At 45.6% G+C, this 16212-nt stretch overlaps 1 protein-coding gene across 10 annotated transcripts in view; it reads left to right on the top strand.

Moving 5' to 3' along the window:
* The window catches only part of ROR2 (receptor tyrosine kinase like orphan receptor 2), a 232264-nt gene that overhangs the window by 23411 nt on the left and 192641 nt on the right, over positions 1-16212 (top strand). The window contains exons 1-2 of one of the 10 annotated variants that reach the window (XM_055349867.2): positions 10969-11784; positions 13510-13607. The exons of 5 other annotated variants lie outside the window; for them this stretch is intronic. In XM_055349867.2, coding sequence (XP_055205842.2) covers positions 11702-11784; positions 13510-13607 — 181 coding nt within the window. In that variant the 5' untranslated portion in view covers positions 10969-11701. Of the gene's footprint in view, positions 1-2668; positions 2833-10968; positions 11785-13483; positions 13608-14616; positions 14872-16212 lie in introns of those variants that run through there. 4 more of the 10 variants (XM_063696549.1, XM_063696550.1, XM_063696553.1 and 1 more) reach the window with 4 other exon arrangements.

Raw genomic sequence — 16212 nt, 5'->3', positions numbered from 1 at the left:
TATGTTTCAAATCCTGTTGCAAGGATAAATATAGGATGTCTTCTTTTTTTTTTGTTTGAGATGGAGTCATTCTGTCGCCCAGGCTGGAGTGCAGTGGTGTGATCTTGGCTCACTGCTACCTCCACCTCCCGGGTTCAAGCAATTCTCCAGCTTCAGCCTCCTGAGTAGCTGGCGTTACAGGCATGTGCCACCACGCCCAGCTAATTTTTTTTTTTTTTTTTTTTTTGAGACGGAGTCTTGCTCTGTCACCCAGGCTAGAGTGCAGTGGCGTGATCTCGGCTCACTGCAAGCTCTGCCTCCCGGGTTCACAGCATTCTCCTGCCTCAGCCTCCCAAGTAGCTGGGACTACAGGCGCCCGCCACATGCCCTGCTAATTTTTTTTTTTTTTTTTTTAAGTAGAGACAGGGTTTCACCATGTTAGCCAGGATGGTCTCGATCTCCTGACCTCATGGTCCTCCCGCCTCGGCCTCCCAAAGTGCTGGGATTACAGGCGTGAGCCACTGCGCCTGGCCTAATGTTTGTATTTTTTTAGTAGAGACGGGGTTTTGCCATGTTGGCCAGGCTGGTCTTGAACTCTTGACCTCAGGCGATCCGCTTGCCTCGGCCTCCCAGAGTGCTGGGATTACAGGCGTGAGCAACCGCGCCAGGCCTAGGATGTCTTATTAAGTGTGCACGCAAGTCATGCAGGAGAAATTAGGCAGAGTGCGTGGAAGCCAAGTGACTTGTTTCTCACCAGGAGGAAACCCCGTCTCTGAGGTCAGTTGGTGGCTTCTCTACCCAGGTGTCTGTTGAACCCAGAGTGGTGTCACACCTCAGGATCGGTCCCCCAAATTCTGTGCAATGAAAGGGTAGAATGAGTGAGTTTTCTTCTCTCTGGCTCTCTGGCAAGCACTCTTGACATAGGATTGCTGTTACTCTGTATTTGAGTTCCTATGGATTATCCATCTGTTGGTTTCCTGCCATCCAGGAAACTTAGGTGTGTGCATGTATTTGGGGTTGGAGAATAAGGATGGCGAGGGCATTGGGAATTGGGGCTTGTGTGGAGGTAAGTCATAAGTTTGAGAAGAAATGGGTGCATGTGCCAGGCACCAAAACAAGTGCATATGCATGCTGCACACACAGACACACACATACAGGCAGCTGACAGCATTGTCAGGGGTGTGTACCTGTGAGCTCACTTGTGCTGAGCAAGGACAGAGCTTGCTGGGCTGGGGGCTGGGTCTCGTGGGCTTGGGCTGAGCTGTTGGGATGGCTGAAGGCTGTATCTTGGGGGAAGTGCGTTCTTGAGAGCTGTGTAAGTTAATGTCTATGAGATGAGCAGATGGTTGGTGTCATGAGGGTGTCCTCTTCTAGAAGACTAGGGCCCTACAGCGATGGTTCTCTCAGTGGCGTCTCTGGACCACTGGCATCAGCATCACCTGGGAGCTTGTTAAAAATGCAAACATGGTCAGGTGCAGTGGTTCCTGTAATCTCAGCACTTTGGGGGAGGCCAAGATGGGAGGATTACTGAGCCCAAGAGTTTGAGACCAGCCTGGGCAACATAGTGGGATCCTATCTCTACAAATAATAATAATAATAAAAAATAGCCAGGTGTGGTGGCTCGTGCCTGTGATCCCGGCTACTTGGGAGGCTGAAGTGAGAGGATCGCTTGAGCCTGGGAGGTTGAGGCTGCAGTGAGGTATGATTGTGCCACTGCACTCCAGCGTGGATGACAGAGCTAGACCCTGTCTCAAACACACAAACAAAACAAAAAAAGCAAACTCTTGGGCCTGCCCCGCGTCTGTTGAATCAGAATGTTTTTTTTTTTTTTTTTTGAGATGGAGTCTCGCTCTGTCGCCCAGGCTGGCGTGACCTTGTCTCACTGCAAGCTCCGCCTCCCGGGTTCCCGCCATTCTCCTGCCTCAGCCTCCCGAGTAGCTGGGACTACAGGTGCCCGCTACCACGCCTGGCTAGTTTTTTGTATTTTTAGTAGAGACGGGGTTTCACTGTGTTAGCCAGGATGATCTTGATCTCCTGACCTCGTGATCTGCCCGCCTCTGCCTCCCAAAGTGCTGGAATTACAGGCGTGAGCCATCGTGCCCGGCCTGAATCAGAAATTTTGAGGTGAACTCAGCAATCTGTGCCTCTCTAATGCATGTAAAAGTTGAGATCCACTGGCTGTGATTCCCGTAGAGGGCCTGGGACAGGAGGACGCAGGCAGAAGCCACTGGCCTTGAAGCTGCCTGTCACTCCACCACAAGGGACTGAGACCCGATGGACACCTTCATCCAGTCCTCCCCTTGCCTCTCTCCACCGCAGGGACTAGGAGGGATGGCCGGGCAGTCCCCAGCGTGACCACAGGATGCCTGATGTTGGGAGTGGGGACAAAGGATAGGTAAAGGGCTGGGCAGCAGGAGGGATCACCTACCGTGGAGGACAAAGACCTCACCCTCAAGTGTCCCTCCCATTCACGGAGTACCAGCTCAGTTCTCCTCAGTGCAGACAGGCAGCAGAACAGCAGCTTGGGGAGAGCAGGAAAGAATCAGCTGCCAATGTTGTAGTGGAGACGGATTTCAGGGCCTGATGAACAGTCCAAGTATGGACTGCAATTGGGATGCATGAGAACATCCTCAAACCCTGGAATAGGAAGGCACCACGTGCCCTGATTTCTCCTCGGCTCTCATTCCAGGAGCCACACAGGACAGTTGACCCAACACTTCTGCCACCTGAAGAACAACACCTGCATTCCTCCATCTCTGGGACCACCAAGGAACTCAGGGAGCTCGGAATCTCTCAGATCAAAAAGATACTGACTCATCGGATAGCCATGCCATCCTGAAAACGGCCTTCCTTGTGTGTACATTATTTGCAACAAGCAACAAGTTTATAAGCACTTTGGTAAAATTGCATGTGAGGGTTAAAATATTAAAGTCAGTGTGTCAACTTGAAATAAATGATGAGTTATTGATTACTACTAAAGAAAAAATATAATATTTGTGGTCCTGTTATGGTTTAGATGTGAATTTTAAAAAGAAAACCTTTGTTCAGAGTTTTGCACATTTCCTCAACCCTTGGTCTACAGAGCTTTGTTTTGCTTGCCAAGTCTTAAATTAGCCACCTGCAAATTTCCTTACCTTGGGTATTTCTGGATATAGGAGGATGCCCAGGGTGTGCATTGTTCTGTAGCTGTACCGTCCAATCGATAGCCACTAATCACATGTGGCTATTTAATTGAAGTTAACTCAGACTGAATAAAATTACAAACAGACCCTTGGCTGCACTAGCCAAACTTAAGTGCTCAGTTGCCACATACCACATGTGGCTGGAGGCCACACTGGACAGTAGAGATAGAGATCCTCTCCCTCTTCACAGCAAGTTGGGCAGTGCTGCTTTATACTGCCTCATCCCCAGCATTTTGGCCAGTCATAAGTACTTTCTGAGCACCTGCTCTGTGCCTAGAGGCTGCTAACTTGTTAGCTTATTGAATAAAATACATTGGGCATCTTCTCTGTCCAGGTGATCACTGAATTCCTTGGCATAGCTACTTAGTAGAGTAACAGACATCTATTCTTTGGCATGAGGGAGAGGCTTTATGTATGTGAAGATGGAATGGAGCTGTATTGGGCAGTGGGGAGTGGGGAGGTCATGTCCAGCAGAAGTGAGGCAGGGTGAGTCTGTTGGAGGATGGTGCTTGGAGAGGCAGGCTGCCCCAGTGTGCACCCAGGAAGGAGGGCAAAAGGCTGAGCAGCTGGACTGGGGTTGGATGCAGCAGCTATGCAGCTGATTTGGAGAGCCTGACATGAGAGGACACTGAGGAGTCGACAGGTTTTGGAGAAGATTCCCATCTAATAGTTTTAAAAAATATTCTTGGTCGGGCGCGGTGGCTCATGCCTGTAATCCCAGCACTTCAAGAGGCCAAGGCAGGTGGATCACGAGGTCAGGAGATCGAGACCATCCTGACTAACACGGTGAAATCCTGTCTCTACTAAAAATACAAAAAATTAGCCGGGCATGGTGGTACGCGCCTGTAGTCCCAGCTACTTCGGAGGCTGAGGCCGAAGAATCGCTTGAACCTGGGTGGTGGAGGTTGCAGTGAGCTGAGATCATGCCACTGCACTCCAGCCTGGGCAACAGAGTGAGACTCCATCTCAAAAAAAAAAAAAATTAAAAAAATTATTTAAGTAGAACAACATTCAGTATGGACATCAAACTCTTGATATTTAACCTGTTTCTTATTTGATTGCAAGGAAGATGGGACTCAGAGAAGACGATGTTGATTTCCAAGTAACATTTCATTCACAAGTCTTCAATTTCTTTTGGGTACATACCTAGCAGTAGAATTTCGGATCACATGGTCATTCCATGTTTTTTTTTTGGGGGAACTGCCAGACTTTTCCACAGTGGCTGCACCATTTTGTATTCTCACCAGCAGTATTCCAGGGTTTTAATTTCTCTACATTCTCAACAGTACTTGTTTTCTGTTTTTGTTGTTGTTGTTGTTGCTGTTGTTTGGTTTTTTGGTAATAGTCGTCCTAATGGCTGTGGAGTGGTATCTCATTGTGATTTTGATTTGCATTTTCCCAGTGACTAATGATGACATCTTTTCATGGTCTTTTTGGCCAGTTGTGTATTTTTTTTTTGGAGAAATGTCTATTCAGATCCTTTGCCCAATCTCACCTTGGGTTGTCTTTTTATTATTGTTGTTAGAGTTTCATTTATTATTTTTTTTGAGACGGAGTCTCTGTTGCCCAGGCTGGAGTGCAGTGGCGCGATCTTGGCTCACTGCAACCTGTCTCCCGGGTTCAAGCGAATCTCCTGCCTCAGCCTCTTGAGTAGCTGGGACTACAGGCACGTGCCACCACGCCTGGCTACTTTTGTGTTTTTAGTAGAGACAGGCTTTCACCATGTTGGCCAGGCTGGTCTCCTACTTCTGACCTCAAGTGATCCACCCACCTGGGCCTCCCAAAGTGCTGGGATTACAGGCATGAGCTAGCACACCCGGCTTCATTTACTTTTAAAAGACTAAACATTACCATCCCCTCGAAGGTAGAAGGGAAGAACTTGGTGACACAAAGAGGCCTGCGGCTTGGTCTGCAATTAAGCACAGGCTCTTGAAAAGTGTCCTCTTTTGCCAGTGTGGTTTGGGATTTCCACAGCCTCTGCACTCTATTCCTGATTCTGCTTTACTTTTGCCATATATGTAAGTGTGTGTATGCGTGTATATATTTAAGAACAGAGGAAAAAATATAATTACTTTTAATTTGGAATTCTTGTTTTAACTTTCCCCTATATTAAAGAAGGACTGATTTTGCATGTACTTAGGTTGAAGTAGCCACTTCTTTGTTGATATGGGATTGAGGTCTTGATTCATTTTTTCCTGCAGGTCAGAGAGCACTAGGACATGCCCAGGGCCAGTTTGTGGGACCCTTTGTGGGGAAGGGACAGTGCTTCTCCTGTCCCCTACTTCTTGTGGCTGGCCACCTGCCATTTGGCACCTGGTTGAGGATGGGACATGAGTGTCCACTCCACAGTGCTGTGTTCACCCCCTCGGGTGGAGGTCCAGTTTGTTGGCAATGATACTGCACACAAGCTGTCTGAGGCTTGGCTATCCTAAACAGTCTCTGGCTGGTTTCAATATGAGTTATTTTCATATTTTAGTGTATAAAACCTCCAACTTACATTTTGATGCAGATCAATGAAGCACACCCTTGGTCCGTGCCTGAGTGTCTGGGGCCACATTAATTAAATTATGTTCACTTCAGATCTTTGTTTGTGCCCCATAGTGGGGTCTCCGCCTCTTCTGCCTGTAGCTCTGTCACCTCTGAACATATCGTCTGCTTGACCTATCTGTCATGTGTATTTGTTTTTATCTGCTTTACACCCCAGAGCAGACATCTTCATTTCCTTTGTCGATATGCTCCCAAGTGCCTGGAAGCACCTGAGACAGACCAGGTGTTTAGGAAGTACCTGCTGAAGGAGTGAAATGCTAGGCTTCCTCACCTGATCTCTTCCCTTGCCTCTTTCTGAATGTCTCCTGTGGGCAGGGTAAAGCATTGTGTACTTGTTCTTTTTCTTTTCCAGACAGGGTCTGATTCTGTTACCCAGGCTGGAGTGCAGGGGTGCAATCATAGCTCACTGCAGCCTCAAACTCTTGGGCACAAGTGATCTTCTCACCTCAGCCTCCCGAGTAGCTGAGACTACAGGCATGTGCCATCATGCCCAGCTAATTTTTAAATATTTTGTAGAGATAGTGTCTCACTATGTTGCCAGGGCTGATCATTAACTCCTGGGCTCTAGTGATCGCCCACTTCGACCTCTCAAAAGTGCTGGGATTACAGACATGAGCCACTACGCCTGGCCATCGTGTTTATTCTTAAGCACAAGTAAGGGCTTAAAGTTAAAGTAAAAATGCTTTTTAAATTTTTTCCTTTAATGAACATGGAATTCATTGAGGTTTTGATTCTTTTATAATTTTTTATGTTACTCAAAAGAGAAGGAATAATATCTCCTCAAACTTTGTTTCACAAATGGCCTGTTGATATTGGGAGTTGAGTGGGATTTATGTGCTGGCTTCTGAGGGGGTCAAGGGAGCCTGGTGGGGCAGGTGTGGGATGGCGGTGGGTGCTGCTCCAAATATTCTCTTCTAAACTGTTCAAAATGTTTCTGAAAGTTCAGGTTCAGTAAATGTTGGTACCGGTTGTTGGTTCTGCTCTCCTCCGAGTCCACCCCAGTGGTTGACACCTCCATGAAGGTGGGCTGGGAAACCTTCCCAGGAAGGGTACAGGAGGAAAAGTGTGAGATCGGCCAGGCTGGGTGAAACCCTCCCCACTCCGGCCCCCACCCTGCAGGATGAAGGAGCAGAGTGGGCTGGGGGAAGCAGCTGCCAGTAGACTTTATATCACCAACCGCCAGAAGGGCAGGTTTTCCAGGAGACTTAGAGCTGAATGGGTGTCATAGGAACCCTGGTACACATTTGGTAAGAAAGAAAAAAAAAAAACAAACCTAAATGAGGCTGAATGATCCTCTGAGAATTTTGAAGAATGTTAATACTGAAAGTGAGGTTGAGGTGTAGGATTCATGGTGGGCAGGTTGTAAACCTGGTGTTTCTGTTGGATTCAGATGGTCCAGTGCTCAGAGACAGCGAGGAATTTGTGGGTTCTCCTGAACCGTTGTTTTTACACGAGTTGGCCTTTGCTTTGATGTGAATTTATCCTGAATGAATTTTGTATTTAAAGAAAGAACAGTCAAGAAAGCAGAGTCTTGTACAGATCCAAGGCATACCATATTTTACGTTTGAGCTCAGGAATTCTGGTTGCCTGAGCATCAACTGTTTAAAAGCAAGGGGATCGTGCCTAAAAGCCCTAATTATTGTCAGTAGCAATTACGAATGTTTATTAAGTGCCCATTTAAAAGCCAATATTATTATTCTGGCAGTATGAAGAAGTAGTATATTTATCATGTAGTATTTGTCCTTAAAGATTTCTAATCTACCTGGGAAGCTGGACTATATGTATTAAAACATGATGCAAATAAAATCCTAGGCAGTCTGGCTGTGTTGAGTGGAGTGGTCTGGAAATGAGGTCACAGGGGTGCGGACTGCGGAGAGGGGCGGGGAAGACCTCAGAGAGGGACACTCAGTCTGTGGGCGTGACAAGGACAGGGGTTGGGGGGCTGTGTATGTGTGGGCTTATTGCTGAATTTTGCCTTATTTTGCTTTTTCAACTTCAGTCATCTGTAATGAAAGGAGATTTTGCTACATGTAAGCCAGCCTTTTAGAGTTGACCACCAGTTATGTGCACAGGACATTTGTAGGCTCTTCCTGTCCCTTTTATTTTAACAACAGAATTCTTAGAATTAAGAGATAGAATCCACAAGCCAATACAATTCAGCTTTTCGGAGCGTACAATTCACCAGTTTTTAGGATATTCACAGAATCGTATAACCATCACTACTATGGAATTGCAGAAAATTTTTATCACTTGCTTCTGTTTTGACAACATATTACATTGTGTCATAGGAGACTGCCTCTCTTTAAGCCCGTTTCAACCTACAAAAATGGCAGTTTCCTATGTTCAAACCTAATTTACCTACTGTCAAACACTTGTCTTAAAAGCCCTCCTCTGAAAGCTAGCATGAGATTTTTCCTCCACCTTCTTTTAAACTGTCGGAAAGTATTTAGGGTTAGGGAACCACATGTGCTGAGAACAGTTAAGGGACTTTATAGGGAGCCTAGGGTTGGGGTGGCTTCAGATCTTTGCAAGTCTGTTAAGTGGGAGAACTTGACCTCTGGCCCTGTGCCCTTCAACTTCTTCTTCTTTTTTTTTTTTTGAGACGAGTCTCGTTCTGTCGCCCAGGCTGGAGTGCGGTGGCGCAATCTCAGCTCACTGCAAGCTCCGCCTCCCGGATTCACACCATTCTCCTGCCTCAGCCTCCCAAGTAGCTGGGACTACAGGCGCCCGCCACCACGCACAGCTGATTTTTATATTTAGTAGAGACGGGGTTTCACCTTGTTAGCCAGGATGGTCTCTATCTCCTGACCTCGTGATCCGCCTGTCTCGGCCTCCCAAAGTGCTGGGATTACAGGTGTGAGCCACCACGCCTGGCCTGTGCCCTTCAGCTTCTAATGGGAACAGTTAGGATCACTGGGTGGAGGTTACTGGGACACCAATTTCAGTTTGATACAAGAATGAGCTTTCTACTTATAAAGCTGCCTCACTGTCCAGCTCTGTGCAGTGTCCAGGTGTCATTGGGTGAGCTTGGATGGAGGCAGAAGGATGCCCTGCACTGTGGCCTCCAGTAGGAGTGCCCTGCTGGCCTGTCTGGCTTTGCTCACTTGTCCAGATGCTCTCCTGAGCACCCCAACCCCAGTATGCACCCACGCATCTCACTCCCCTATGCAGCTCTACACCAGGTACGCTGGTTTTGCCCAATGTGGGGAGCACCGTTGCTGTGCTCAGCCTGCAGAAGTGGGATCTGTGCCCGCTGTGGGGAGGGTTGGCCAACGTTGGGTGCCCAGGTCTTCCTGGGCATGCTTTCCAGGGTTTCTAGCACATCTCCTTTTCAGCACAGATGATGCTCTTAAAGATTTGGGGTGTGGCCCAGGGGTGCCCTCTCAGTGAGGACACACGAGCTTCCCTGCCCTCTGCATAATGTGTCAGCGTCCACACCTCCAGTCTGGGTCCTTTTTTTTGACATGGATCGTACTTCCCCATGAACTCCAGTCTCTTTCTTGGCGTTGTTTCTCTGCACGTATCTTCTCGCACGTGTCTTGGTTTGAGATTATTTTTCCTATGTTGATTTTTAGATGGTATTGGCCAAAGTGTTTAGAACTAAGAAACCTACAGACCTAGCGTAAGGGGGTAAATGACAGCACAAAAAATAGAACAGAGAGTCTGTTTGAAGAGGGAATTTGAAATCCATGCCAGACCAAAAATGGTTGTGCTGAAGCATTGCTCTTAAATTGTTTAAGGGAGTGGGAAGAGTGCGGTGGGGTCAGGAGGAAATTAATGAACTTCAACAAAATGGTTGGTGATGGAAAACATATAAGCAACACGTGAATAAACACGGGGAATTAATTTTGGAGCTGCTGGGAAGGAGTAAAACTAAAGAATAAGCAAGGAAAAGCAGAGCGTCTGTGGGGGCAGGGAACATTTTCCACTCGAGCATGGGACAACCTCGACCATCTAGTGAAGCCTCTTCTTTGAAAGCTCTTGAGAGAATCTTTCTACCATGTTGGTGGCCGACTTCACCTTTCTTCCTCCTTTGCCAGTTTCTTGGGAGAAAATGGTAGTTAAGTATTTTTGTATGATAAGGCTTCAGATTCTAAGAGCGATTCCAAGATTTCTTTCTTAAATTACCAGGAAAAAGGTCCATATATGAAATCCCAGTGTCAGGACCTGGAAAAGGGTCCCAAACACATTGGCATCCACTTAGATGCTTTGCTAGCAGTCTGAATTACCGTAAGGAAAAAACCGTACATAATGGAACCAGATGGGAGTGGCTGGCTAATATTTCGAATTCTTTCCACTTAAGAGTTATCTTAATTTGAGGAGGATCTTTGAAGTCCAGGGGAAGTTGCCAGGTAGGGAAGAGGGAGTTCTGTGGGTAAAGGTGAGGGGCAGGGTGGGAGTCCAGGGTTTCCCTCAGGACTCCCTGAGGGAGTGCATCAGGGCTGGCCTGGCTGCGACAGGTGGGGCATTGCATAGGCAAAATGCTTGGCGAGATTAAAGAATTAACCAATATAAAAGTCAGGAGAGCGTCACCTGAACAAAATAAGCTAACAGGATTTGGAATCCACGTAAGATTATCCATGACTTAGAATTTCTAATTCCATTCCAGGGATTTTGGCTCCTAGCAAGAACACAAAAGGTGCCAAAAAGATTAGTTGCGGGGGAAACAAATTTCCGTGATTAGATCAAGACAACTTTGGCTGCTAGGAGCAGAATCACCCTTCCCTCCCTTCTTCCTTGTTGCTTTCCTGCGTGGAAGGAGTTACAGCCAAGATGTGACTTCACATACATCCCAGGGCCTCTGCTGACAGATGCTATAACACAATTAGGATGGAGGTGTTAGAATTGTGCAACACTCAATTCTAGATCCTGCCAGAGCCTAAGCCAGGAACTTGGTCTTTGCCTCGCCCGCCCCTCCTTTTCAGAGGTGAAGCCAGCTGGATTTCTGGGGGTGGTGAGGACTGGGAGAACTTTTTCGTTTTATAGGAGGATTGTAAAATGCACTAATCAGCATTCTGTATCTAGGATTGTAAAAAGCACCAATTAGCGCTCTGCATCTAGCTAGAGGTTTGTAAAATGTGCCAATCACTGCTCAGTAAAAACATACCAATCAGCACTCTGTGGTTAGCTAGAGGTTTGTAAAATGGACCAATCAGCACTCCGTAAAATGGACCAATCAGCACTCTGTAAAATGGACCAATCAGCAGGACGTGGGAGGGGACAAATAAGGGAATAAAAGCTGGCCACCTCCCCCCGCCCCCCACTTCCCCCAAGACAGCAGCAGCAACCTGCTCAGGTTCCCTTCCATGGCTGTGGAATCTTTGTTCTTTCACTCTTCACAATAAATCTTGCTGCTGCTCACTCTTTGGGTCCAGTGCCACCTTTGAAAGCTGTAACACTCACTGCGGAGGTCTGCGGCGTCATTCTTGAAGTCAGCAAGACCACAAACCCACCGGAAGAAAAACTCCAGACACACCACCTTTAAAAGCTGTTAACACTCACTGCGAAGGTCCGCAGCTTCATTCTTGAAGTCAGGGAGACTGCGAACCTACCGGGAGGAACAAAACTCCAGACACACTTTCCCCATTGGGAGATGGAAATGCACCAACCTCTTCCCCAGGGGTGCCAGAGAAGATGATTCCAGTTAAAAGGGGGCTGCTGTTGGTGTCTATGGGAGCCGCGTGTGGTAGTCACAGTCCTCAGTTCCCTTCACGGTCCTGTGCCAGGTGGAGGCCGCTGCACTTAAGAGTCCTCATGTGGGGGATGACAACTCCGACCAGCTGCTGAGTTTGGGTTGAGACTTCAGCAACCATAAACGCCAGGTAGCAGGGTGAGGTACGGAGCCGCCCCTGCTGTTCTCGGGATGATGATCCCTTTGTTCAAATGGTTAGTTCCTGATCCTAGAAGCAGTGATGATTCCAGATACTACATCAGAGGGATGGAAATATTCTGACAGGGGTGATGGACCCACCTACCCATATGAAAGATGACAAATGTGCTCTTCAATGGTGATGCTGAGTGGACTGGTGACGTTTAATCCAGAATCTAGGAAAGCAGCTGGAAGGCCAGGCCCTGTGTAAGTTTGCCCTGTGGACCTCCTTTGTGCTCCTGTTCAGGTGCTCAGGAGCAGGAAGGGGCCACGTGACCCCTAGTCATGACAGATTTACACCTGCCGTGGCAATCACGGTTGCCTTTGCCAGTGATTGGTTGTCAGTGACTGCAGGTCCTGGTTCTGACCGGGGCTTCCTTTCCAGGCAGAGGAGTTTTGGGGAGAAGCCTCTCCCCTGCCCCGCTGTGCTGTTTAGTCAGTAGCTGGTGTGATCCCTGGAGCGGCCACTGTGCCCACAAGGTGACCGGCAGGAGGGTGGAAAGCTCATTCACAACCCCAATGGGAGGGAAAGAGAACCTGGACCTCGGTGACGTCGTGAACCACCTCCCCGCAGCTCTCTTGTTAAGGGAAGATTCCTTTATGGTCAAGAGTTTTCTTTCATAATACAGCCCAAAATATCCTCACTGCTAGAGATGAAGGAAGTTGTATTACAGGGTATCTCTTGGGAATTTAGTTTCATTCTAGTGTTCGATTTGCTGAACTAAATTGAGGCCTCCTGGAGGTTTAAACTCTGCACATTTGAAATATGGCCACGTTATGCTTGGCTGGGAATAAGCTATCAACCAAGTGATAGGATGGCCCCGTGGCTCGAAGGGAGGCGCCTTTGTACTTGAGTTCTTAGCTTACACACAGTATAAGGTGGCCAGACAGTGGAGCGTGGCCCAGCAAGCACACGGGAGCATTGGCACTTGGCAGCGTGGTCAGACTTGGGGAATAACAGCATGAGAATTTTTTTTTGGTTGGCAAGAGTTTCTGGCTGGAAACTCCAGAGAGACTTTGCCATCTTATTTTGTAAAAGTTTTTTTTAACATTAAAAAAGTTAATATTCATGCAATTGACCAAGGGGCCATTTTTCAGTGTGTACACTGGGTGGCATTAAGTACAGTGTTGGACAGCCATCACAACCATCCATCTCCCGAACTTTTCATGTTGGGAAACTGAGACTCTGTCCCCATTAAACACAACTCCCCACTTTTCCCTTCCCCCAGGCCCTGGAAACCACCCCTCTACTTTCTGTATGCATTTGATTGCTGTAGATACCTTGTATGTGAAAGCTTTTTGAAAATCAGATTTTTTAAACTGTCAAGATTGGTGAAAGTACAGACTGGCCGGAACAGAGGAGGATTTGGGGAGTAGTTTAGAGAGTAAATCCATTAGAGGTTGAAGTAGTCCCTTCCCATGCCAACTGTGGGTACCTGGGTTTGTCCCAGTTGATGTCAAAGTTTTTATTAACGGTGGATCCAGGGGCAGCTGTTGGTAATTCTGTCTTCTACTTGGGCAGTTTTGGGTTTGAGTCTCCAGAAAAATTGGCAAGTTCTTATCTCAGCTGATACAACATAGAATTCTTTGTTGTTTTCATTTATTAGCAAAGCAAGAATCTTTTTGTCTCTTCTCTGGAACAAAGAGAGAAAAAAATCAAATTTTGGAAAGACTGAAAGTGTGATTCATTCCAAAGAATAAAAATCTGCTCGACCGGTATCTACTGTGAATCACTGTTAGTGGTGCATTTGAAGGCTTTGTATCAGATACTGCTGTCTGATCCGTTTTTGTAGTTATTTTCAATTTTAGTAACTATAGTCGATTTTTCTTTTAAAAATAGAGTACCATTGTATACTCTCTGCTGGCCTTTTTTTGTTTTGTTTTTGTTTGTTTGTTTTTTGTTTAGATGGAGTCTCTCACTCTGTTGCCCAGGCTAGAGTGCAGTGGCGTGATGTCGACTCACTACAACCTCTGCTTCCCGGGTTCAAGCGATTCTCCTGCCTCAGCCTCCCAAGTAGCTGGGATTACAGGTATGTGCCACCACGCCCAGCTAATTTTTGTATTTTTAGTAGAGACAGGGTTTCGCCATGTTGGGCAGGCTGGTCTTGAACTCCTGACCCCAGGTAATCCTCCCACCTCGGCCTCCCAAAGTGCTGGGATTACAGGCGTGAGCCAACACGCCCGGCCTGCTGGCCTATTTTGTAAGTATTCCTATCCATTTTTATGGTCTTAAGATTAGCTAAAAATGAAATTATTCTATTAACTTGAATACTTAAGGGAAACTATTAAAATATTACATTTAAAAATTACTTAAGGAATAGTTATAGCTGATAAATCAGAAATATTCCAGATTTTTCCTGTTACATGCTTGTTAATTTTTTTCCCAAAAAACTTAAGCTTCACATTCTTTTAAATATGGAGATTTTTTGCTTTGACTTTGGAAGAAAGCGCATCCTGGCAGAAGAATACACATAAGCATACTTTTTATTTTGAAATCATTTTATTTTTAATATATTTTTATTGATACATGGTAGTATATATTTTGGGAGCACATACGGTATTTTGATATCTGTATACACAATGTGTGATGATCAAGTCAAGGTAATTGCAATACCCATTACCTCAAACACTTCTTTTTGTGGGAAACATTACAATTCTAGCCATTTTGGAATTCATAATAAATTAACTGTAATTTTGCTACTGTACTATCAAACAGGAAATTTTAGGCGTACAGAAAGGTTGCAAAAACTGTTCCATATTCCCTTTAACTCGGCTTCCCTTAATGTTAATCTCAAGTCAAGTGATACATTTTATCAAAACTAGAAAGTTAATATTGGTATACTAGTGATACTATTAAGGAAGCCACAGACCTTGTTTGAATCTTAGCAGTTTTCTCACTAATGTCTGTTTTGTGTGATCCAGGATCCCACATTGCATTTAGTTCACCTGTTTTTCTAATTTGTTTCTAATTTGTGACAGTTCCTCAGTATTGCCTTGTTTTCCTGACTTTGACACTTTGGAGGAGTACCTCCGATAAATTTTGTTGAATGTCCTTTAATTTGGGTTTGTGGGTTTTTTTTTTTTTGCTTAGACTCAGGTAATGGACACTGGGCAGGAAGACAGCAGATACAATGTTGTGTTGTAGCAGGAAGCACATGAAGTTCTCTGTTCCTTTTCTGGGGATGTTTACTTTGATCACTGGGTTAAGGAGCTCATCTGCCAGATTTCTCCACCTTAAAGCTGCTGTTTTTCCTGTCTTAACTAGTATGTATCTTGCCAGAAGATACTTTGAGTGTGAGTATACTGTTTCTCATCATGTTCTCCTCCACTGCTTCTAGCCTCCATCTGTAGTTTTTGCTTGCAATAATAATGATTTCAGCTTTTGTCTAATGTGGCTTTGTATTTCACCATCTCTTCTGCATTTACTAATTGGAATTCTTTGGTCCCTACTTCCCTATCTATTTATTGAATTATTTATTGAAGCTTATTTTAAAAGTATGGTAATGCGCCACGTAATGATGTTTCGGTCAACAGCAGACCACATATACAATGGTGGTCTCATACGATTATATCATATTTTTACTGCACTTTTCTGTGTTAGATGTTTAGATACACAGATACACAGTGTTGCAGTGCCTACAGTATTCAGTACAGTCACATGCTGTACAGGGTTAGTGCAGGTGTGTAGTACGCTGTACCATGCAGGTCTGTGTGAGTATTGTATACTCTGACGCTCGCATAGCAACAGAATGGCCTGAAGACGCATTTCTCAGAATGTATCCCTGTCCTTAGGGGACACGACTATAGTTTGTTCTGGTGCATTGTTTTCAAAAAGAGCCTGTGTGTAGAACACTGCATTTTGTATATTTTCAAAGGAACAGGTGGTGGGGTAGTGTGCAGATGTGGAAATGGGCCTGGCAACGGCCAGATCCCTTCCTTTGTCCCAGGTATTTGTTTGGAAGCATCATTTGTAGTGAATGAATAATAGTGTTCTGAAGCGTTTTCTATTGTTCTAAGTTGTTTCCATCATTCTATATTATTAAAAGTATTACATAGTTGGCTGGGCGCGGTGGCTAACGCCTGTAATCCCAGCACTTTGGGAGGCTGAGGAGGGCAGATCATATGAGGTCAGGAGTTAGAGACCAGCTTGGCCAACAAGGTGAAACCCCGTCTCTACTAAAAATACAAAAATTAGCTGGGCATGGTGGTACACGCCTGTAGTCTCAGCTACTTAGGAGGCTGAAGCAGGAGAATCTCTTGAACCTGGAAGATGGAGGTTGCAGTGAGCTGAAATCAGGCCACTGTACTCTAGCCTGGGCAACAGAGTGAGACACTGTCTCAAAAAAAAAAAGTATTACATATTTTATGTATTTAATAAAAACCAATTTTCTTTGAATATGATGCTTCTCTTTATGTAGTTTGGATATTAACCCGTTATTAGATGTATGATTTGCAAATATTTTCTCTCATTGGCTTGGTTGTGTTTTCACTCTGTTGGTTGTTTCCTTTGATGGACAGATGTTTTTAAGTTTGATGTAGTCCAGTTTGTCTATTTTTGCTTCTGTTGCCTATGTTTTTGATGTCATACCTCAAAGTCATTACTTAAGCATAGATTCCCATATGTAAAATTAATAA

This window comes from Gorilla gorilla, chromosome 13 (genome assembly GCF_029281585.2).
Source record: "Gorilla gorilla gorilla isolate KB3781 chromosome 13, NHGRI_mGorGor1-v2.1_pri, whole genome shotgun sequence".
NCBI classification, from domain to species: Eukaryota; Metazoa; Chordata; class Mammalia; order Primates; family Hominidae; genus Gorilla; species Gorilla gorilla.
This window is presented reverse-complemented; position numbering and strand designations above follow the sequence as displayed.